The following is a 25,484-nucleotide window of genomic DNA, read 5'->3' as shown; positions in this document are numbered from 1 at the left end:
CTCTGTTGTCCCCTTCTCCTCCCGCCTTCAGTCTTTCCCAGCATCAGGGTCTTTTCCAGTGAGTCAGTTCTTCGCATCAGGTAGCCAAAGTATTGGAGTTTCAGCTTCAGCATCAGCCCTTCCAATGAATATTCAGGACTGATTTCCTTTAGGATGGACTGGTTGGATCTCCTTGCAGTCCAAGGGACTCTCGAGTCTTCAACACCACAGTTCAAAAGCATCAATTCTTCGGCGCCCAACTTTCTTTATGGTCCAACTCTCACATCTATATGTGACTACTGGAAAAACCATACCTTTGACTGGATGGGCCTTTGTCAGCAAAGTAATGTCTCTGCTTTTTAATATGCTGTCTAGGTTGGTCATAGCTTTTATTCCAAGAAACAAGTGTCTTTTAATTTCATGGCTGCAGTCACCATCTGCAGTGATTTTGGAGTCCAAGAAAATAAAGTCTCTCACAGTATCCATTGTTTCCCTATCTAATTGCCATGAAGTGATGGGACCAGATGCCATGATCTTCGTTTTTTGAATGTTGAATTTTAAGCCAGCTTTTTCACTCTCCTCTTTCACTTTCATCAAGAGCCTCTTCAGTTCCTCATCACTTTCTGCCTTAAGGATAGTGTCATCTGCACATTTGAGGTTATTGATATTTCTCCCAGTAATCTTGATTTCAGCCTGTGCTTCATCCAGCCTGGCATTTCGCATAATGTATTCTGCATATACATTAAATAAACAGGGTGACAATATACAGCCTTGACGTACTCCTTTCCTGATTTGGAACCAGTCTGTTGTTCCTTGTCCGGTTCTAACTGTTGCTTCTTGACCCGCATACAGATTTCTCAGGAGGCAGGTCAGGTGGTCTGGTATTCCCATCTCTTTCAGAATTTTCCAGTTTGTTGTGATTCACACAGTAGATCACAGAGCTGGTAAAATTACTTTTGAAAATGACAAGGGGAACCTAGAAAAAGAGAACTTTTGCCCACACTTGGGCTCATATTTGACAGGGAAACAGTATTCCTGGAGGCCAGGCCTTGTGACAACACTAAGAGTAGTACACGAGACAAGAGGACTTCCACACCACCTATCTGGGTTTGATGAGCAATTATAGCAACTAAAATGTGTCCATCTTCTATTGGCTAGGAGAGGCGCACTAGAGAGGTCTGCCAGGTTTAGTGTTGAAGACCCATAGCTACTGTAGGCTCTCTACTCTGCCTGAGAAATTTGCTTCCCAAAGTTGTCTCCTTGAATCTTAAGCTGCCCAGTGCCCAAACCACCACCCGCTCCCCTTCCATAGATGAGAGAAAAGATGCTGGAGGAAAGGACAGACTTTCCCAGAAGCTGCGAATGACCCAGAAGTTTCTACCACTGATTTTTTTGCCTTTGTTTCAGCCTGTTATCCCTAGTCAAGCTTGATGACTTGCCTTTAGGGTCTCAACACGATCTCAGCCTTAATGGGTTTGCAGCGTTGTTAGCAGTCGAAGACTTGCCTGTCTCTCCTTCCATGAGTAATTTAAGCAGGCATGTGACACGTTTAGTGAGCTGCTCTTGGCATTTTCCTCACTCAGTCTCAGTGATCACCCCACTTTGTTTGCCCCCACCCCCACCCCCACGTGACTGAGTCTCACACTTGTGCCTTCTAACTTGGAGAGTCACCATCAGGAGCCCTTCTGTGTTCAAATATTGGTAGATTTATTCTTTTAAATGATGTTCTCCTTGGAAGCTCTAGAATTCATTTTGCAATGAATTTTAGTAGTAATATATGTTTTCTTTCTTTTTAGAAGGCACATTATTTTTCCATGCTCTAGTATTTCTCTAATTCTTTATAGCTTTCTAAAAATAACCACTGGTGAGCTCATAAATTCATTGGTTAATCCCACTGGGACTCAATAATGCATATTACAGACCTCCTGATTTTTATATATTAGATTTTCTCAAGAATTCCCTTACCTGTTATTATCAACATAGCTATATTGACAGGGTCTTCATTACTTCCTAATTGCTCATATTTCTTTTTCTTGTTAAAGATCAATTTTTAAAATCAAGCCTCGCCAGTTTGAAAGTATCATAGATATGTTATCCTGTTAATGTGTTTCATATCTTTCTTGTTTTTTTCCTTTCCCCCTTTATCGTAAGAAGCATATAAAATTTATTCATTATCTTTTTCTTTAAAAACAAATTCTTTTGCAGGGGAGGGAGATGTCAGGGAGAGGGTAGGGAAACAGTTGTTTTTCCTCCTAAAATAAAGATATTAAAAAGGATATTTCATATTCAGAGGTGACTTTGCGAACAGTGATATTCCCTATTCTAAACCAGACCCTAAAATGTAAATTATGCATAAATTGTTGAAATTATTCCATGACCTTTTGGTTTCAGACCATGTAAAATAAGGTGACTAACAATAACTAGAATAGTGAATGGCTGCCCAAGAAATTCTTCTAAATTATCTTTTCAATGAGACCTTACTCATACTGTCCATCATATTATAGTAGTAAACCTCACCTCTGGAAAATCTGGGTGTGTGTGTGTGTGTGTGTGTGTGTGTGTGTGCACGCGCGCACGCATGTGTGATGTCACTTGAAGACTGATTATTTGCTTTCCCAGAGAATTCTTCACTTTATTAAAAGATTCACTGAAGAAGTAGATAACCTGTTTCTTCCTTTAAAAATATTCTATTTACAGAAATTGTATTTAAATGTAACTTTTTAAGACATCTACTGCATAAAATGAGGTACAGCTTCAGAGTAGTCTACATCTACCAAAGTAAACATCAGGATTTTGGCTGCTAACTCAGTAGCATATTTTGGCATAGTTTTTGCCAAAAAAAAAAAAAATTCTAAGCACTAAGATCAAGTGAAGAGGAGTATGGACAAGGCAGATTTGCAAGAAACACTTGAATTAAAGTCATCATAGGAAGAAGTAAGGGGCATTAGACAAGGCAAAAGACAGCAATGTTTTCTTCTCTCATACTATTCTTTGAGCATTCCACTGACAGTACTATTTCCAACTGTTTCTTGTTTAATTTCTAAATGCTGATACATAAATGCAGCCTCCTTTCTCAGCTCCATTACAAGACACTGTAATGTGTGGTGTGTGTGGAATGTGTTTGTATGCATAAAAGACACATAAAGTCTTTTGGGAAAACTTGACACATTTTAGCAATTTGATCTTCCTCATATGACTTATAGTCTCATCCTTTATACTTAAAGTTTCTAACCTTTTTGACCATTTGTGCTATCTCTACCTCCTTGAAATTTGCTATAGTTCATTTTTTAAACAATTGAGAGATAAAGAACATTCAGTGTAGTATTTTAATTGGAAGATCCCCTGTCTACTACCTTTTGGTTATTTCACAATGAACAACGTCATTGACAAACTATTTGTGAAAGAAACATTAAGTAAGAGAAGTAAAAGGCACTTTCTACCCTGTGTAAGGATAAAAGAGCTAGCTGTAGGTAGGGTTCAGGTTATAATAAAATTAATCTCTAATGTAATGAAAAAGAATTAACTTCATTGTTATTTAAGCTGACCCTTGATCATCTAAAAGCATACTATTTTAACAAATATTTTGTCATGCTTTTAACTGTCCTTAAATAAATTCTAGAGATAACATAATTCACCTACTTACAAGATTGCTAAATTTTTGTATCCCCCTAGTTAACATATGAAGGAAATAAAAGAAAAATAACACATAATAATATGCATGCTAAGTCGCTTCAGTCGTGTCCGACTCTGTGCGACCCCATAGACGGCAGCCCACCAGGCCCCGCCGTCCCTGGGATTCTCCAGGCAAGAACACTGGAGTGGGTTGCCATTTCCTTCTCCAGTGCATGAAAGTGAAAAATGAAAGTGAAGTCCGACTCTAGCGACCCCATGGACTGCAGCCTATCAGGCTCCTCCCTCCATGGGATTTTCCAGGCAAGAGTGCTGGAGTGCGGTGCTATTGCTTTCTCCAAATAATATGCATATCACTATTTAAAGTGCTCAAGAAAACCTGCGTGGGTCCTGTGCATCGGCTCACCAGGAATTCTACATCTACAAATACAGGCCAGTTGCAGGTGTGCTTATCAGTGGCTCAAGAACTGTGAGCAGTGAGGCCAGTGATGAGATATTTCTCATATAGTAATCCATTCTTAGTAATACTCTGAACAACACAAGGCACAAAATTCCTTCACTTTACATGGTACCTGATTCCTGGAAAATTCTGTTATATTAAAGAATCATGCCGGAATACTTTGTTAAATCTAAATTCTAAGCCCATAATCATAAACAAGTTTTACAACTACACAAAACATTTGAAAACCATGTACAGTGCAGAACAATTCTTCACGCTGTAATGCCCTGCAAACTGAAGGATGTCCATCTCCCCGGCCTTCTCCCAATAAATGTCAAAAGCTCCTCCCAATTGTCTTGACCTCCAAAAAATTTTCCTACAGATTCCCAAAATGCCCCAGAGGCCACTACCATGTCCATTAAGAACCACTGATTATGACTGAGCAAGGGCACTTTTTTGTAATAAAGAACTGAGATCCTGCACATTTATTTTTTTTTTTGTCCAAGGGTCAGAAAGCTGTGGGTGACTCTGAGGGTGGTGGGTGGTGTTTGCCTAGGCTCCTGTGTGAAACCCCAGCCTCACTGATGAGGTAGAAGTTGCTATGTGCTGCTGGTAAGCCCAGGTGATGAAGGGAAAGGACACTGATGATGGATGCAGCGCCCTAGAAACAAGGAATAAGTCAGGACATGGGATGAGACTCATGGAGTTCTGAGGAGCAGCTCTCCAGTAAGAAATGATGAGTGTGGGAAAAAAAGAGTAAAAAGTATTTGCATCATTCTCGCGTCATTTTTCTGTCTTATGTATATTTTTTCCATGCCACCCTTACCCTAAACTCACTCCTGTGTTTGTATCATTTTCCACCTTGGAAATGTCTTTATTATAATTATTATTGTACAGCTGAATGGGTCATCACTTAAACTCCAGGAGAACTGTAGTGCATCAGACAAGCGGGGGCCTCAGGGAGTGTTCAGTTCAACACTTGCTGAGGCCCAGAGGACAGTGATGCTCTTGGTTCCTCTGAGTTATCTGGATTTTGTCCGTGAAGCTGCCCCTTCTAGGGGCCATGGTGGCCTTGTAACTGCCAAACTGAATACTTTTCTTCCACTTGAGTTCTTCCAAACCTCCCTAACACTGTTCATCCCCTCATCTCTTTCTTCAGCTTCACAGACTGAAGAACAGCACCTAAAACACAATGTAAATGACCTGCAGCCCAGACCTCTTCCTGACTTTCCTATCTTTTATTGAACCATCACCATCCTCCAAGTCACTGTGACTGTAACCAAAGTCACTTCTTTATTTCTCCTCTTTATTCACCAGTAGCAGCCATCGCTTAATTAATAGGCAGGTCTTATTCATTTTTCCTCAATACCTATTGAGCCTATTTTTTTGTTTGTTTGTTTGTTGTTTTTTTTTTTCAGAGTCCATAAGCCTGTTCTATACATCAGTGTCTCTTTTGCTGTCTCGTATACAGGGTTATCGTTACCATCTTTCTAAATTCCATATATATGCATTAGTATACTGTATTGGTGTTTTTCCTTCTGGCTTACTTCACTCTGTATAATAGGCTCCAGTTTCATCCACCTCATTAGAACTGATTCAAATGTATTCTTTTTAATGGCTGAGTAATACTCCATTGTGTATATGTACCACAGCTTTCTTATCCATTCATCTGCTGATGGACATCTAGGTTGCTTCCATGTCCTGGCTAAGAATGGCTGCGATTCAAAAGTCTACAAATAATAAATGCTGGAGAGGGTGTGGAGAAAAGGGAACCCTCTTACACTGTTGGTGGGAATGCAAACTAGTACAGCCACTATGGAGAACAGTGTGGAGATTCCTTAAAAAACTGAAAATAGAACTGCCTTATGATCCAGCAATCCCACTGCTGGGCATACACACTGAGGAAACCAGAAGGGAAAGAGACACGTGTACCCCAATGTTCATCGCTGCACATTTATTCTGATACTGAATTGATTTTATGGACTAGGAAACTGAATTTGCCCCAAAGGTGAATCATCCAGTAAGAGAAAGCCTGCCAGTCTAAAAGGATACAAAAATCAACCTGGGAAAACCCTTTACTCCTCATTGTGGGAACAACTTAGATTAGGAAAATGGGAGTTTGAAAAGGAGAAAGATGTTCACAGTCCCTAAAAAGAGGAGTTTTTGCTAAGGGTAAAGTTGTGGTAGAGCAAAGACCAGGCCTAACTATAAAACCATGTTTATCTCCTTCAAGTAACATACGTTAGTGCTGACTGGACTAGTTTCCATGATACCTACACATCACTGCCGTTTATTAATAAATGGCTGCTTTTTTAGTTAGCCTAGACTTTCCCCCTTTATTTGCTCTTATGAACAGATGATATAATGGCCTTGTGTTCCCATCCTGACGGAAGAAGTTCCCCTAAAGTGGTATATTTTTTAATTACTAGAAAGCTGCTGTCCGAAGTTTCCATTCTGTTAGTATTGCTATGGGTGGATATTCATACTAATTTTGAATATTTTGATTGACCTTTGGCCTTGAATTTTCAAAAATGGTCTCCAAACATGTTTTTGAAATGTGCATACACAGCCCCAGATGGACATGCAACTACCTAACTTCCAAATGCTATTTTTAAATTATTAAAAATCTACTTTCAGTAATTTAGAAAAGAAAGCCATTTTTATATAAGATATTTATGTTACCACTCCTTAGTTCAGGGAGAATTCTCCCTCCCCAACTTCCTTCTTCATAATTCAGTTTCTAACCCACCTTGCTTATTACTTTACTCCTAGCAATTTCCCTTCCTCTGACAGAGCACACATTCTCATTATTTATTCTCTTAAATTGCAAGGGTAAATACTGAGGGCCAGTGCAGGTCTTCAGTTATCTCAGGGACTTTGGTCTTTTCAGCCCAAGACTAATCAAGCAGAGAGTCATCATAAGCTAAAACTAAAAAGCCTTTGTAGTGACTTTATCACCAGGGAAATTTGTTCATCCTTCATAAAGACTGTCACCAGGAAAGAAAAAAAAATAAAGGAGTTAAAATTGCTTCAGACCATTTGACTCCTTAGGTCCCTCTAGATTCATACATTGAATTGGTTTTCAAGGGGTGGGAGGAATTATGAGAGGAGCTCCCTAAGAAAGCTTACAAATTCATCATAGCCTTGATAACATTAGTAAGTCTAAGTGTGATCACTACGGAGGAAATGCCAAATGAGCCTGGAAGCATGGGAAATGAGAAGGAAAAGAGACAATTAACACCTTTTTTTTTTTCCCTATTGTGTTTGGGGATGGGTGTTTCCATGTAGTATGCATCGGAGAATAGTCAATACAATTGACTTAAAAAATGTTTTTTCATTATAAGTGCTACTAATAATTATTATTGAAATGAAACTGGACTTACAAGACTCTAGAAACAGGGTTGGTCATTTCATAAACCGGTCCAGAAACTGGGCCCCCTTCTAAACATACCCATGAAATATTATTTAAAGTAGGTATGTCTGAGCTTATCTAGAACTGCTCACAAACTTCTTTTGTATTTGGAGAATATAGATGACTCCAAATTCAAAGGAAGTCTTTAAGACTGTTAGCTGAATAAATCAGTGAAAGTTATATACTGACAATAAATATCAGGAAGTTAAATATATTCTAAAGAACTTGAAATTTTACACTTATTGATGCAGGCACACATATATATAATTTTTTTCCCCAAGAATTCTACTAAGACATCAAAATCCAGTCAGGCACGTTAGGATTTGCCAGGATAAACCTACACTCATCTTCTTTCTCCCCCTGACTAACATTGAATTTTGCCCAAAATGAGTAAGCAAATGGAAAGATGACCTCATTTTTCAGTCTGAACACAGCAGTGTTGGGGGATATTTCTCAAGGATATGACTTCAGTACTAGATCTTAGTTCCAAATGCAGGTTCATTTGGCCAATCTGTAGAGGACAGGAGGGTAGAGAGCATCCTTCTGAGGACACCTATTAAAAGAGGGGCTCTCTAGTAAGGCCAGCTCCCACAGCTAAGTCACAGGCACAGAATATAGCTTTCTGCTCTCTGGTCGAGGCAGCCATAGCATCCTTATTGTTGTAACTCCCAGATTGTGATACTGTCACAAAACTGTTGCTAGGCAACAAATGTGGTTACCAGGACTCAGCGAATAGCTGAAGGGGAAAGCAAAGTGTTGCACCATTGTAGAGTAACCATAGCAATGACCTACTATTACAGACTAAAGAATTATCATTAACAATGTTAAAGTATCAGACAGAGGCCCCGAATCCAGAGACTTCCAGGCAGTGTCCCTCTGCATAATTGAGTGATCTAGGAAGCGATTTCAACCGTTTCAAAGCTATTCACTCATTATTTCTAGGGGGACAGTCTTTGTTGCTGTCATTTTTTTGTTTGTTTGTTTAAAAAGTGTTCCGTTTATACAGCTATTAGTAAAACGATGTAAGCTATCCCAAGGAGTCAAAAACAGGTTAACGGCCTCATCTCTTCTGTCTACATCAATGTTATTATTATTATTATTTTGGTCTGTCTCAAACTGAAGATTTTATTAAAAAAAAAAAAAAACAAATTTACATTAGCATGAAACTGAAGCCCACAGAAAAGAAGCTGTAGTAAAATAAAAGAGCTCCATAAACTGACCACTTAACTTTCATTTGGTGAGTTGCATTCCTCCTGACAACATAGGGGGGCCTAGAGGCTGTTTTACTAGTGACTGCCTTGAAACACTGAGGGGTTTTGTTTAGCTTCTGTAAAACTGTCCCCTAAGATCTGTTAAAAAAAAAAAAGGAAAAGAAAAAACACGTAAGCTGCTGGGACACTAAACTCGGACGTGTTTGCTTCTCTCGGAAAGCAAAGAACCGTGAGTGCTCCGCGGTGGGTGCGGCCGCGGCCGGGACGCCGAGCCGCGCCGGGGAGACCAATCCCCGCGCGCGCCGGGCCTGGGGGCGGTGGGTGGTTTTCCCCGGCGGGAGAGGGAGTGGCCCTTCCCCGCCCCGCGCCTCGATTGGCCCGCAGGGGGCTGAGGCCGCGCCTCGGGCGACCGCTGGGAGACTAACGGGCCGCGGCCGCGCATCAGGGTCGGGGGGTGGCCGTGCTGGGGGGGCTCCGGCCCGCGACGGCGGAGTCCCGGGGTCGCGGACCCGGGCGGGCGGAGCCGCGGAGTCGGCCTGCGAGCCTCCCCGCGGGGCGGGAGGGACCCACGTGAGCCCTCAGGTACAGGGGTGGTCCCCAGGGGTCGACCCCAGGGGGTCGCAGGCCGCGGAAGGGCGGGGGCTGGGGAATGCTGGGGTGGGGGGCGGGACGCGGTCTCCGGGACCGACGATCGGCGGCCCAGTGTTCCCCCGCCCCTCCTCCCGCGCCTGCGGCGCGCGAGGCCACCGCGTAACCCCCCTACCCCTTCCCCTGTCTGTGCGTTTTTTCAGGCACCGACCGCCACGAGCTCACTTCCTGGAAGAGCTTCCCGTCTATTTTCAAATTCTTCACCGAAGCCTCCGAGGCCAAGAGCAGCTCCCTCAAGCCGGCTCTGACGCGGCGCTCGCACCGAATAAAGCACGAAGAGCTGTAAGAGGAGAGCGAGAGCGAGGACGCGGAGGGGGGCGGTAGAGGGGGGGGCGAGGAAGCGCCCCCGGAGCCGGAGTCCGCCCGCCTCACCCCTTCACACACAAACACACACACCCCGCCGGGCCCGGCGAGCCGACTCCCAGCCCCTCATTAGATTGTTTTCCCCCTCGGGCCACAGGGCCGTGATACATATATATAGAGAGAGACACATCTAAACGGCGTTCGGCATTATTTCTAGATGAGTGCACTGTCAAAGCAATCCGGGTCCACCGGTCGCGCCGGCGCTTCCTGCGGGCCGAGCCCGCGGCTCCGCGCAGACAGAGGCTGACGGCGCCCTGCCCGGCGCGGCCCGCGCGCCTCAGAGGGTCCCGACGGAGCCCGAGCGGGCGCTGCGGGGCGAGCGGCGTCCGCGCGGTCCTACCGCCCGCCGCCGCCGCGTCGCGCCGCTCCCACGGCCCCCGCCCCCGCCCCCCCCCCCACACACACACACTTTACCCAGAATCGTGTCCATTTTTTGTCTCTCCGAACCCAGGCAAACTTTTTATTCTAGACTTAAAACTCCCATTTTCAATAGAATCTTTTTTCTCTCTCCGAACCCAAGCAAACTTTTTATTCTAGACTTAAAAACTCCATTTTCAATAGAATTTTCCCTAAGGACTTCTGTCTTTTTTTTTTTAAGAAGTTATACAGTTACCCATCCAAAACCAAATTCAAACCCCCCAAAGTCAAGTTCAAATTCAGAACATGCATGCGGTGATGTACTGTGTAGTTTGAGTGGGGCAATTTGTGCTTTCCCTAACAATCTTATTTTTGAGACCAGAAGTGCGTGCACACACACACACACACACCCACCCACCCACCCACCCAAAAAACGGATAAAGTACCGAATCCACGTTATGGCGGAAAATCCTTGCCAGTTGAATCTGAGACTTTACACAGGTCTCTTAATTGCAGAAGAGTGTTCAAACCAGTGCATAATGATGAGCAAATCGTTTAAGTGTATGAGTGAAAGGTTTCATTTTCAGTGAAATTTCCAACTTCATCACTAGAATTTACTTTCTAAAATACACAGTGTGTATTGAGTAGCATTGTAATTTAGATAGCATAGTTAAGTCTTGTTTAAATCTTAATGTAGAGGAAGTTTGTTGTTAATCTTAACTGGATTGATATGTTCTGAGCTTTGGGGGTGGGGGGTTGTTAGGCCTTTTTAGGGAGATAATTTTTTATCCTCATCAGGAAAATGAACTTGTCTGCTCTTGAACCTTTTCCTTCTGAAAGACTTAGTGGAACTAAGATGATTCTTTTTAGTTTTCTGCTCCAACAGTATGAAAGACTTTTCTCCTCCCAACCCAATGGTATAATTCATAGTTCTCCACCTCCTTTGTAAGGTTTTGCCCTACAGTTTCAACAGTTAAGTTTTTTAGTCCAGCTAAGATCTGGCCAACAACACTGTGAAGTATAAGGTAAAAAAAAAAGTTAAGATTTTGCTGACTTTTAAATTCACATGTTAAATCTTAACATTATCAATTTTTTAATTGCTTGTATAATTTAATTACCTAGAGAAGATTCTGTTTCTAATAAGTGAGGATCTGAATTTAATATTTTTCCATCCTTTTTTAAAGTATATGCAACAATATGCCTGCCTTATTTGAGGTCATGATAAAATGTACCCAAAATGACTTAGGACTGTCTGACTCCTCAGAAGAATAACTTAAAAGGAAAACCTCATTCTTTTTATATTATGAATCGATTTCAGCAAGTTTTAAAACTGATAGTATCTGTGTTTGGTACACAAGTGCTTTAATTAGTTCTCATAATTTTAATGATGCTAAGTTAAGGTGATCTTTCTTCAGTAGTCTTACATGAGTATCTTTTGATGTTATTTTAGCAGAAACAGCATAGATGGAAAAATTAAAACATCGTTTTATCCAAGTATAACTCCAACAATGTCAAGCATGTTGGTCTGCAATCTTTTCTGTTTAGAAGTAATGGTGAACTGTGTTAACTAATGGTACCTTCCACTGACAGGCTTTGAGAATTTATACCGATTGTATGTATTTGTCAAAGTGTTACAAATTGTGTGGTGTTTTCAGTATCTGAAAATGTTCACAGGGAACTAATTTTATTGGTTTTTTTTTTTTTTTTTAATCAGCACTTGTACAGTAGTCGGTTTGTGAAGCTTCTACAACTGAATTAGAGCAAATACGCTCGGGTTATAAACCAAATCACTCCTATTCCTTCTCTTCAGTTTTCTCACCTCTTTCTTTAAAAACCTTTACTGGTAACTGGAGTAAATCACTGTTTAAATTGCCTTTAAAACTACTGTGTTATTAGGCCTTATTTACACTATCTATAGAGAGCTATTTGCAAACTTAAGTTGTGTAAATACAGTTTCTACTTGTGGATCTAAGCTGTTGCCACCGCGAGAGAGCTAGGCATCCCGCCCTAGACCTCCAGCTGATTATTAGTAAGATTCCTTGTAATGTGGAATTTTTTATAACCTGTTGATTACAGGTTTCTTGGTATGAATATAATACTGTTATATTCACCTCAATTTTCCAAGAATAACAAGTTAGTTGGTAGTAGCCTGCCTGCTTGAACGAGATAAAGGGTTAACAAAATTTCTTTTCTGATCTCCCATTCTGATTTCTTTAAACAAGTTTTCAGCAGAGTAGAGGTTTAAAGTTTGGAAGTGGGCTTTTATCTTTCTTTTTTTAACTGTATAGTGAGTTCTTAGAGGAAGTGTAATGGGAAGCAAGGAGTTGCTGATAAATCTAAGGTTCAGAATAGTCCTGTTAAAACTTAAAAGCCAGATCCTGGCTTTGGAGCTTTCTAAAGATACATAACCATACAGCCATTAAAGGTTTTCATGGATATTTGAATGGGGAAGGAGGAGATGTACTTGTAATAATTGTTCTTTTCTCAAGTTTCTACCTTGTGCTTCAACTTGGATTACTTTATTGTTTATACCAAAAGAAAACTAAAGCACAGGAGTTTCCTATATATGATATATTTCTGTTTACTATTTTAAAATAAAAAATAATTTTCCCAATATTCAGTGATGTGTTATTCTTGTTCAGAAGTTCATTTTATCACATATAGAGGTCAATAAAAGCAGAAACTTAAAAAGAATGATGGGACAGCATTTATCAATATTATAAACCTTACAGCTGCTTATTATTACTATTATTATTGCTGTAAAGTAATATCCTAACTTCAGTTGAGTCACTCTTTAGGTTGGAACTTTCACAAAGCTAACATTTGTTTTTAAGACCTGAAATATCTCCTTAGCTACAAGGAAATTAGAACCTGTTGTTAAACTATCATTTTATAAGATATATTTTACTATATATGGTAAACAAATGTGTTTTCCAGAAGGAGTCTGCTGAGATTAAATTGCTCCCAAATCCCTATATAGATCCTGGATGTGTTATTACCTCTAATCTAAAAATATCCTGTTTACATGTATTTCACAGCTTTTCCTTCTTTAAAACCTGTAACTCCTTTGAGGGAGTGTGGATGACAAAATAATGTTTCCTGTATTATCAGTGCTAATAAATTAGAATTTTTCATTTTTCTCTGGATTACCGGGGGGTGGGGGGGGGGGGCGGGTTCCGATCCAGACACATGTGTGTCTCCCGTTGTAATCATGGATTGTAACTGTAAACTGACAGGGTCCTTTCGGTGTCTGTAATCCTAGCTCATTTCAGAAAGATTACTATCACAGAAAGTCTAAAATTTTCTCAAAAACTTTGCCTATGCCTCTATAGAGAAAAAAAAAGTCTTTAAATAAATGTAAAATAGTCTCATTTTTGAAATATGGGTGGCAAAAAAGGATAATAGTGGTGGTTATTTCATGATTACTTATTAGGAGGTATAATAATATAAAATAAAAGACTCCAGGAGGTACCCCCTTTCAAAAATTGAATACTTTCCTTCCTTCCTTCCTTCCTTGTATAGTGTGACTGAGTGGGAGTCTCTTGAATTGTTCGTCTTCCTTTTATCTAATATTCTATTAATCTCCAAAAAGATCAGTTTGAGTCTGGGAAAGGGTTTTTAATCAACACTTCACAGAGCTTAAAGCTACCCTACCTAAAGCGTCAGCTTTGTTAGGCGGTTTTAGATTTAAAGCACTGCAACTGTCATGCACTGTACTAAAAGTAAAGAATGTACACCAAGTGGAAGACGTTGAAAAGAGGAAAATAGCACAAAGTCGATTAACAGATTCGAGAATAGAAGTAGCCATCAAAGCATTCCAGCGTTTATCTCAAAATCTATGTAGGGTTAAAAAAAAAAAGGCAACAATGATAGTTTTAAACCTCACACTTAGGAGGGATGAATGTTGATTTAATTGATTCATTTGGATCGATGTTTTTAAAGTTTCACACCACTGATCTTTCATGCAGTGATGTCTTTAGCAGTCAGTGGTCTGACATGAGCCTTCTCAGATTTCATCAGTGGACTGTCTGTGACATCTGAAATTATGCAACAGCCTGCGCAATGGTAACTCTGGAATTGGGAGACCTTGATGCCAAAGAGCATGGTTACATTCAAGAACTCTTGTTAATTCTTAGCACAAAGGTTTTAGAGGAGTGGTAATTATAAATGAACCTTAAAGGTTAAAGTCACCAAATATTATGTAGTGGGCTTTAATTGCTAGATAGGAGAAAATCGTCCTGAAAGTTTGACCATTAAGTGGATATCATGCAGTGACCAGCCTTTTCCCTTTGAATGGAAAAAAGCTTGAAAATGGAAATTTGACTTAATCCATGAGGCCTTCCAGGCAACTTTTCCCAGTCCTTTGCCTTGAGATTTGTTTAAAAAAAAAAAAAAAACCTTTCATTATATTCTTTGTATTGTTGAGTTCTGTTTGAAACAGACATGAAACATGTTTCTAGAGAGAAATCTAGAGAGGCCCTGCATTTTTCTTTCCAGATCATTCCACTTTTTCTTCCTTGGCTAATGCATCGGGTAATATGGGCGACTGTCATAGGTAAAATAATGTTGAACTGTACTTTGTAGCCAGCCTGCAGTACCAATACAAAGAATCCGAAATGAAAAGACAACCAACACCCCCACGAATGATATGTCTCTTTTTAAAGTTTACAATTTGAATAATGAACTTGGATAGAAACTTGGCAGGAAAACAAACCATGGCACCATCACATCACCAACCATTTTCACTTTTCTGTCCAATTTCAGAGTGCATGTGTTTGTGAGTATTTCACTAGATCAGTGACAGCTCTTTATTTGCATAATTATATGCTCTGGTCTGAAGAGAAAACTAACCCCCAAATTTCATGGGTCACCAAACTGCAACAATCAATGTTTTATCACGTATGCTAAGCAAAATCTAAGAAGCTATATGAAGTTTCTTGGGGAGTTTTTACTCCTCAGAAAATTAAAGAGTTTTCCCCTCCTGAATAGATTCAAAATCTTTCCAAGTTCTTTGTAACTGAATTCTGTTTGAAGGCAAAACTAGAGATTAACATGTAGATCTGGATCTTAAACTGACTAGCATTACTTCAAAGTGGCTTAAGAAGAGCAGCATTTTTGGAACGCTAAACTTTTAAATTCTAAGTATTGCCCTTCATGCTAACAGGTAAAAATTATTGGTCAAATTATGATGAGCCAAACTGAAGTCCAAATTAACAGCAATTGAATATAAAGTTCATTACCTTTTTTGAAATACTCAGGGTTTTTTTTAAGACCTAACAGAAAAATATGTATATATGCATATATATCTGTGTGTATGTGTACACACAGACATGTACGTATCCATCCATGGGGCATATATGGCCATTCCACCAGGATAGACAACATATACAGTATGTGTGTGTCTTTTCAGTGCAAGTAACCTAGTAGGTAGTCCATATATGTTGGTCACGAGGATTGTTTGTAAATTTACTTTCTCTTAAATAAATTTTTCCTGTTGAAATTCTGCAAGACATTGTAATAAACATTTTTGAATGCCTCAAGTTCATTTGCATCTGTAAATTATCTGTATGTAATGTGTGTAAGGTTGACTTTATTTCATTAAAGAAGAGTTGATATAACCGTTGGTGTCTTTAGTTTATAGGCAATTGGCCAGACTTGAAATAAAATACAACACAGAGACACATGCAGAGTGACTGTTTGTTATGGAGTTATTCAAAATCCTGGAAAATATACTTTTACCTAGGCTTTTAAGAAGCATACTAGGTGCATGATTTAATTCTATTGCAAAAGGACTAGGTCTATATTTCACTTAAAAGCATAAACTGCAATGCCTTTTTTTAAAGTGACCTGTTAGTAATAATAAATTAACAATTTATCATGTAATTTACTTTCATCAAGAAAAACATTAGAAAAAGAAACATTGAGCTAAAAATTTTAAGAAGTACATGGTTTTGAAGTATTTTATTCTCTGTCTTGGAGAGGGAGAAGTCTTTAGGTCAGGCATCTGAAATTTCCCAAAGTGTCCCATTACTTCAAGCAAAAAAGAAACCAATCTCTCCCAAGTTCTTAATTAAAGTTGGATTACAAGTGGAAAACTCTTCTTTTTTAGTGCAAAAACTTAAACATCTGCTTATCAGGAGCACAGCACATCTCACCTTGCTACTGTCTTTCCAAAATGTGCACCTGCTTAGTATACTGTCTCTGCACCACCCTTCATCTGCCTCCCCAGAATCTGCTGTTTGTCTTGGATTCCTCTGCGTGAAAATTCCTCAAAACTGAATCTGTAAATACAAATAAAGTTTAGCTTTTTTGTCAGAATGAGCTGGTAAGCAAATGTTAACACTGCTGTCTGACTAAGCAGTAAAGACTGAAAAATAAAGAGTAGAACCCTTCTTGATTACCATTTAAAGATTTATAGGTTGGGGACCTATGAGTGGCTGAGATCAATTTGCATTTTATTTTTAATGTACAAACTTAAAAGGAAAATAATAGGCAATATGTATACCTAATTACTTTTTTTCCCTCCTTGTGACCTTTGTGGGACCTTACGATGAGTTTCAGGGCTCTCAGTTTTCTCTTCTGCCTAGGACACAGAAAAATCTGTTACTTCACACAGAATTCTACACATGGAGCAGTTGCCCCTATAGCTGAAAGGGCTAGCGTTCTCTTTTTATCATTTTCATTTCTTTTTGCTCAAGTACTACCTAATCCCATTGTGCCTGAAAAAGGTACCTCTGATTCAGTTCATCTTCATGTACCTCCAAAGAGTTTCCCAAAGGGTTGCTTTCTTCTTTGTTTTAACTATGATTACATGGCTTTTTTCCAATAAATGTTCCTACCTTCTCTGGGTACTGATAATCAGGATTTACCAACTGAAGAAATATTGACGGTTTGTTTTGGTGGTTTTGGCTTTGAGATTTTAGGGAGGGGGGGTTGTTGCTTTTGCTTGGTTTTTTTTTTTTTTTCTTGCTCTGCCTCAGTAAATTACTTAATATCATCCCCTGGAATAGCCATCTCTAAAAATAACCCTAGCACAGAGTGTCACAATTTGGCTTTCATACAGTTTCAAAAGAAAACCATTAAAATTGCATTGATCTCACAAATATTGATCTGGTGCTTGATATCAAATATCAAATGAGATGCTGTCAGTTGCTGCTGATCATCGTGTCAGCTGTTTGAATTCTTGTCCCTTCTTCATTGTCATATGGATTCAAGTTGCTAAGGCTAACATTTTTCATGTTAACACAATTAGCCATGTTTTTCACACTTTTGGTTTGACCAAACATAGTTAATATTCTACCTGAAATTTCATCACATAGTTTCACACACACACATTACACATACAAACTTTTTGTAAAAAACATGTATTTTACACATATGTAAAACCTATATATGTTTTTTTCTCTTTCTTAAAAGAAGTATGCTTTGCTTCCTAGGTAAGCAATGTTTCTATTTAGTTCTTTATTCTAATTTTGAAATACTTTCTATTTGTATATTGTCTTTCTGGACACCTGTCTTTTAAGAAATCTAATTTGTTTTAAGAGAATGCAGTTATTATAATACCATTTTGAAGCTTAAAGTGAAATCAGCCATTTCAGATTCACACACACACAACAATACATAAACCACTTCTTTTATTCTTGCTAACAAAAAACATAACTGCAGTATTTGGCTAGCATGAAGTTTAAAGAATTACTTAAATATATGATATTTTTAAAAATAATTTCTCAGTAAGCTCATCTAATGGGCTAAGTCATGCGGTTGTATTAGTATATGATATCAAACCTGAAAATAGCTAAATGCCTTTGGATATGTTTAAAGTCTCAAATCACCCTTTCTTCTTTCCTCCTTCCTCTTTACTTTGTATGTCAGTAATTGATAATTACATTACTTTGAAAAATTGGAACACTTTAGGGAGGAAACCGTCCTGTAATGACCAGTTACTGCTGACTCAGCTGTGCAGACAGAGAAATAGGGTAGAACTCTCGTAGAGAGCTGTTTAAATTATACATCATTATGCGTATTTTCCACATTCATGGGAAGAAAAAAAATCTCAGCCGCTAAAGTTTTCGGTTTCTCCGTCTCTTTTTTTTTTTTTTTTTTCTTTTACACCTGAGCTCGGTTTGGGTGCCGCAAAAAGAAGCGAAATGAAGCCGCGTTCTTTCCAGCACCATGGACAGCACCCAGCGCGCCCCCTTCCCGCTCCCCTCCGCCAGAACCCCGAAGTTGCAGCCCTCGCCTGATTCCTCTCTCCGACCACCCCCTCACCGTAGGAAACTGGCTCAAAATCTTACGATCTGAGCCCAAAGCGACAATGGGTTTTAAAAGTCTACAGTTCGTGGGTGGAGAGGCTTGCTTGCTCCGTGCCCGGAGTTAACTAGAGTGCCCCAGAGTTGACACACCATTTGCCTGCTCCCCGAAATTTGCATCTACTTTATCATGAAAGCAGCGCCACTCTCAGTCGCTTGTGGTAGAAGTCTTGGCCGCAACTTTGACCAACTTTTCACCACCACCTCTAAGCTGGCCAGAGCTGTACCGGCTCACCGCTTTAAGAGCTCTGTGCTATGAGCTTCATCCTCCCTGGGCTGGTGATCTCAGCCACGAGAGACCTGTGGTCCGAGAGCTGTACGTCCAGACCCATTGGGCCCTCGGTCGCACGGCTCTGTCTGGGACTAGAGCCGTCTCCCCGGGGTGCACCCAGGTGCTGGTTTATTACCTCCCGGTAGCAGGTGGCTCTGCAGCGGGCGCCCGGTCCGCGGCGTGCTAAAGAGCTTGCCAGAAACTTATCTGACAGCACTAAAGAGGGGGCGCGCCTGGCTCAGTACCCACCATTACCTCTTTTCCTACTTTCAGACCTCAACTCCAAGATCCAAATTTCCGCAGGTCTCACTGTTTGGATCTCCGTTTTACCGTAAGGGTTAAGCAAAGTACAATAAAGATCACTTTCCGCTGGTGTCTTTTCATTGCGTCATCTCCCTAGCAACATATAAGTCAGCACGCTTAAGACTAGTTTTTAAAGATTTCCAACTGCACCTTCCTTTACTGAAACTTGCCTCACTTGTTGGACTTTGAGTGAAATCTCTTCCCTGCCTCCTGAACCCTGTTCTAATCATCTAGTCTCTTGAATCGACTTTGAGGACAAAAGTATTCCATTCTGAGTAGGCAAGACGGCCCAAACCAAATTTCTATTAAAATATCGATTGTACAAAAATCGTTTCAAATCAGCTTGATCCAAACTTGATCAGAAAGGGCCAGGAAAGTAAAAAGGGGAAAGACTTTGGTATCTTACGGTAGGGGGTTTCTTTCCTCTAAAATAGCCTCGATAAACTGATTACAAAACAGCCTTTGTATAGTAACGTGAATTACAATACGTTTCAGGATAAAATGATCCTCTATTTGCCACAGTATAACAATGAAAATTTTCTGTGAATTCCTCAGTTTAGCGGTCAGTCAGCTTCAAAACTCTATTGTTCTATCTCTTAAGACATACAAATATTAAATATTTCATAGGTTAACAATTTAGTCTGTTTTCTCACACAGTGCTGCTTGCACAAAATGTTTGCCCCCTTTTTGGTGTGCAAAGTCACTGCTGAGTTATCCCCAAAGATAATTTTTTTTCCTCATAGTTTGGTCAATTTTGTTGTCTCAAGAGTCGTTTTGTCCAAACTCTAAGACAAGTCCGTGCTACAAGAGAAACTCAGCCATGCTGGGAGCTGTTTTACACTAGCGGCATGACCCTGTGAAAACTAGGCAAAGGCAGCGTGGCAGCTGAAGTGTGCAGGATAGCAAAGGGCACCTGTTGAATAATCGTGACTCAGAGATTCGAATATTCTTGACCAGGATCTGCCTCCCCCTGGTGAGACTAAAACTGAAATATCACGATAATGTTTGAATGTCTTTGGTTGGTGTATTTTCCCAGAGCTTATTCTCTGAATTGAGCTTCCATCTTTGGGTAAATTCATTCTTAGCTACCGAGGTTCGGTAACAAGAAAGGGAATCAGGTGTGAAGGACATGGGGCTTTCCTCTGCTGGTTCGGGGGACTTGTGGAGATTTGGGGGAAGTACAGAGCAGTTACTGAACTCCTGGGTGCCTAACATTTGTTTCTTCAGTCTGGGTTTTGGGGAACCTCTTTCCTTGACTGGAGATTTTTCCTTATGACCTGGGGACAGAGTGGCTAAGATTCCTAATTTATTAATCAGGAATTTATTACTTTTAAAAAAAAAAGTGTATTCTTGACACAGTTTCAGAATGACATTTCTGGATTAGTCTAAGTAAATCAGAAACTCCCAGACATGGGTGGATATTTCAGGACCACCTTTGCCAGAGAAAAACATGGTGAAAAGAAGTACAAGAAACCTTCTTTTAAGGAGACAAATCGCAATCAAGACACTGAGTGAAATGATTAGGTCCCCGGAAAGGAGGTTCTCCAGTGATGTTTGCTCACCACCTGTATGTGTTCGATGAAACTTTAAGCCATTTTACAGCATAGATGGCCACCCCCATACACCTTATTCCAAACTTTTTCTTTAATTCCAAGCCCACTCTTCTAGAGGATTGCTTCTGTCCTATTTATTTGTTCTCCTTCAAAGTCATTTAAAATAAGTTTCCTGTCTCTTGTGCATTTGTCAATGTCAAATATACGCTATTTAGTTAAAGAAAAGTGTGTATTTCACATGTTATAAAAGAACAGATTTCTTTGGTTTCTTGGAAATCAGTAATCTCTTAAATACTTTCCAAGACCCCCTGCGGAGGTCTTGGAAACCATATAAACAATAACTACCAAACTTCAACATGACAATATTAGTTAAAATCTGCAGGATGATTATTCAAATTCAGGGTAGGTAATAGGGAGTGATTTCCTATCCTGAGATAAGAAAGGACCCAAGGTGTCTTCCGCAACTTGCCTAGAGAGCTAGCCATCTTGGAGAATCCGGAGGTAATTCTAAACTAGCTTACCTGGAATCTTAAAAGCTAGACTGGTCATCAAATGACTGAGCTGGGAGATGGTTGTGTGACCACAGGGAGGTTGCAAAATACATTTACCCCTTAAAAAAAAAATAAAGCATGATATCAGTCTTTCCTGACATAATTAAAGGTGTGGGTAACACTCTCTTATTTTGTCTCATGCTGTGAAAAAAGATCACCTGCACCTCTGATGAATAAAACTTTAAAGAAAGTTTCAAATAAATCCAACAGTTTAATTTCTGCTTCTTAAAGTTAGTGTGTATGTGAATAAATAGAAAAGGCATTAAAGCAACTGAGTTACACATTAGCTATCTAGTAGTTTAACATTAGACAAGAAAATACACCTAGTTTTTCAACTTACCCAACTTTTAAAACTATATGTGTTCCTGGAAAGTAATACCTGATTGGATTAAGTTTGCCGGAGATTGTAAACTAAGCTTTCAAGAAGGTAATAAAATATATTAACTCTCTTGAGTAAGTGGTTGGGAGGGATTTATAAGCATTTGAGGATCCGGTGATCCACTGGAAGCACAGTTTACTCAATTTTGAATTTTTCTGATCAACTTTCAACCCTGAGAAAACGAGAGCCATTTGCCTAACTTAATCTGGAACGTATGTTTGCACCAGTAGCAGGTTTTTTGGTTTGTGGTTGGGGCTGATCAAGTTGTAAATTTTCCGCTTTAGGTTTTCAGCGCCTGCTAGTTTCAGCCTAACACCTAGAGAGAGGCTTTGCGGGGCTCTCCACCAAAGCAGCCATGGTTTGACAAAAGGTTTCCAAACCACCCAGCTCTGAGTGTTACCGATTTTCCTGAAGATGGGACATTTCTATACAAATTAGTTCTCTGAATCCAAAAGACAAGTAACAAGTTACATTCTCTTTTGTCAAAATGTTTGTAAAATACCTACATGGAGGGTCCCCCCCATTTGCCTTCCTCACCTGCAACCTTTTTCTTTGAGGGACACACACTTTGAGAGCAGTGAGTGCTGTGGAAGTGACATCTTCATTCGACAAAACAATATACAGGTCCTTTTGGCTCATCTTAATTTTTTTCCCATCAGAAACAGAACTGTTGGTATTCTGTCTCTTTGTGCTTCCACACAAAGGATTTTTTTATAAGTGTTCTGAATATCTGAGAAGAATCACCTCGTGATTAAAATAAATATACATTTAGAATCCACAAATCACCCTTCACAAGCTTTATGGTAGCTTTTATGACTAATACTGAAACACATTCCTTTATGGACCTGAAATTTAGTATTTAGTCTTTAAACAAATGATAATACTTTAAAATCAATGCATGGTATACCATAATGATAAATCAAAGCAGTAAGTTTCCTAAGACTAGCTTGACTCATCTTGAAATGGAAATAGGTATTAGTGGTGGGAGCGGGAGGTTAACTCTTGGTGGTAAACCTCAAGGGCTATAACTAAGTGTCTGGACCTGCTGATTTATCTTCTTCCTGAAAACCTCAATCAGATTACTGGAGGAAAAGTTACCCAAGTGCTTTTTGAAACGCATCAGAACTGGTAATTGAGCCATAAATGTGCCCTACATTCAGGTGCAGAGTTGCACTAAATTTTATTATTATACAGGTGAAGGTGGGCAGCTCCCATCTGGGCGCTACCTTAATCAAACAGTGAACAAGGGTGAAGAAACAAGGGCAGTAAGAGCATTACCAGCACTGTGCGAATCAAATGCCCACAACTAGTTGAGAACAACGGTGCTAAAAAGCTGCTTTAATTCTGAAACGCAAAGTCCTGAGACACCGAGCGCCATCTAGCAAGCAAAGTTAGAATCAAAGTCAAGCACAGAGCACAGAGCAGCTAGGGAATTGGGAGGTAAAGGGGGGCTTGAGAGGCACTCGCTGCGACTTAACCACTGGCCCTGTCTCACCTGAACCCAGCGTTGCTCGCGGGGTTTCTGCTCTTCGCCCCACCAGCCAGCTCAAACAGACTTAACTCCTGAGGTGAGACAGACCCTTTCTGCCTCAAGCTAAGGCTAAAGGACAGCTCCTCACAGGGTTGCTTATTGTCTTTAATTAGAACAAGCGGCCTTGCCGTTTCCACCATCCCCACCTCCAAAACCAGCGGCGGCTAGCTAACTCTGCACCTTCCTCTCCAGATGGGGACAAAGATCAGTGCCTGAAAGGCTCACCTTGGGCTGACACGACTCCCAGGGCTTCGGCGCAGAGGAAAGCACATCGCTGGGAAATCCTAGCAGGATTTGAGAAGTCATTCTGAGTTTACAAGGCTGCCTAGACGTCTCCTGACAGGCGATTCGAGCCATCTCTGAGTGGCATGAGACACAGATTTCCTTAACAAGGCTCGGCTGGTCATGGAAACTGGATGCTGCCTTCAAAATATAAATAATATAACTTTATTCTTCTCCAGGCAACCAGGTCTTTGATATCGCCTTTGGCTGAAGCAAAGTCCAAAGGTGGCCAGCATGCTGCCAAATAGCCCTGTTAGATTGTAGCTTGAGGGAGGGAAACAGCACTTTCTCCATCTTTAAGGGTTTGAATGATGTTACCTAATTATATGAATATTCTGTGGAACTGAGCTAACAAAACACAGCTTCTGAGATTTGTGATGTGAAGAAAATCAAGAAAAAACCACTGGTTTCTGGATAGGCAAAAATGCCATATTTTTCCTTTAAACTAAGTCGGTCTGAATTCAGAAGACTAAGGGGTTCATCTCATGTCTGCTTTCTAAAGTACTTCTGTTGGTTCTTCCCGGAATTTCATTTACAGTTTGGTGGTGGGGGAAATCCATGTAGATACATGTTAGCCTTAAACTACTCCTAATTTCCTGCTACTGAATATTGTCTTTATAATAACTCATTGATTCAGAGAATACAGAAGGCAGAGCTTGGGTTTTCTATTGTTCTGTCCCCTGCCCCCACCCCACACATACAAATTTTCCCAGTGAAGTGTTTTGTAAAAAAAAAAAACCTAACCAACCAACCAAACAAAAACCTTAGGAAATGAATATTAAAATATTCCAAATGAGTTTTAAATGCTACCCCAATCTGAGGTTTGCTTCTCAGTGAAAAAAGGCATGGCATAATAGATATGAAATAGCAATTCTCTATTTTCTGCTAATCTATTTACTGTGCAAAACAACCACATTGAGAATCAAGGAACTGCTAGATAAGAATATACTCAAAATGTTCATTAAAACATCTCCACAGGTTATAGTATTTACAGGGGAAAAAAAATCCCCTAAAATCATAACCCACTTAACAAACCCAAGCCAGTAAGGAGCTTAAGCGACAGTTTACAAAACATCTAAAACGTTTCTATGAAACCTCCTTGTCTTCTTATGCCTCAAAACACATGTAAAGATCTGAAGATGGAAAATGTAGGTACAATTCACACTGCCTCCTCTTCCCCTTTTCCTCTCTGAAGTTCAGAGAAGTTCCCAGGTCAGTCTTGCCTCAGATCACAATAAAAATTTAACTTTTTTTTTGTTATTGGTGTCTAGTTAAATAGCACATTTCTCCCATCAAGGTCTTCTTAAACACGGAAGCTTCTCCTAGACAGGGTACCCAGCTGTTTAATTTAACATTGATTTATTGCTTTTAAAAGTAAATTTACACACATGCCAGCAGCGCTCCGTTTTGTTTCCCCAGACCCTGAGATTTATTTTCTACTTAGCGCTTGTCTGACAAAACAATGTCCTTTAACTTTATTACACATCGATGAGGAAATCTGTCTTATTTTTGTTCAGATTTATTGCTGGGTTGTTTGTGGGGACTTCTGTGATCCAGAAAGGCCGAGATCCGAAAATAAATAGAAAATTAAACAGAGTTGATCACAAAATAATAGTCAAAACCTAGAATATGGCCCAGCATATTCTGACCTGCTGGGGGATGAAGTGGGGTGAAGGATGAAGCTCCCTCTGTGAGCCCAGTCACTCAAAAAGGAAAAAAAAATATTCTAATGGGCACATAGCATTTGAAAGTTGAGTAGCCAAATCTGTGTTCTATAAGGTCTCCAAGTTCTTGGTTAAAATATATTTGGAATTCGAGGGCAGGGAACTGCGATGTGTAGGCTCCCCACCCCACAGCCGCCTTACCTCCCTGCAGAACTCCCAATTATCACATGTTTGTGATGGTTGAGCCCAAGGGAATTAAGATGGACTTTGAAGCAGCTTTTACGGTACACTTCATCTACATTTGGGTTTTCTTTAGTTCTCATTAAAAGGGCCACTTTCTTCTTTTCATTGATATACTGTCTTTGTGTCCTTCATTTCACACTCTTTAAAAAAGTTCTCTCATCAGATCAAGTGCAAAAAGGAGGGATGACATAATAACCATCATAATCATGATAACAACAACAAACAACTGGAACTGTGGGTTTAAATCTTTTTTTTTTTAAGAAGGTTTTTCTCCTCTCTAAGGCATGGTCCTTCAACAACACTTAAAAAAAGCTGAGGTTGAGAATGGACATACTAAACGTGTTTCTAAGGTTAAGTTG

At 39.9% G+C, this 25,484-nt stretch overlaps 1 protein-coding gene across 6 annotated transcripts in view; it reads left to right on the top strand.

Annotated features, from left to right (window-relative positions):
• FAM172A (family with sequence similarity 172 member A) overlaps positions 1 to 12,655 on the top strand; it is a 421,562-nt gene extending 408,907 nt beyond the window's left edge. For all 6 annotated transcript variants that reach the window (XM_059888825.1, XM_024995320.2, XM_024995314.2 and 3 more), the window contains one exon: positions 9,463 to 12,655. In XM_059888825.1, coding sequence (XP_059744808.1) covers positions 9,463 to 9,605 — 143 coding nt within the window. In that variant the 3' untranslated portion in view covers positions 9,606 to 12,655. The remainder of the gene's footprint in view (positions 1 to 9,462) is intronic.
• Positions 12,656 to 25,484: the final 12,829 nt, after the last annotated feature.

The sequence above is a fragment of the Bos taurus genome, chromosome 7 (genome assembly GCF_002263795.3).
Source record: "Bos taurus isolate L1 Dominette 01449 registration number 42190680 breed Hereford chromosome 7, ARS-UCD2.0, whole genome shotgun sequence".
Taxonomy (NCBI): Eukaryota; Metazoa; Chordata; class Mammalia; order Artiodactyla; family Bovidae; genus Bos; species Bos taurus.
This window is presented reverse-complemented; position numbering and strand designations above follow the sequence as displayed.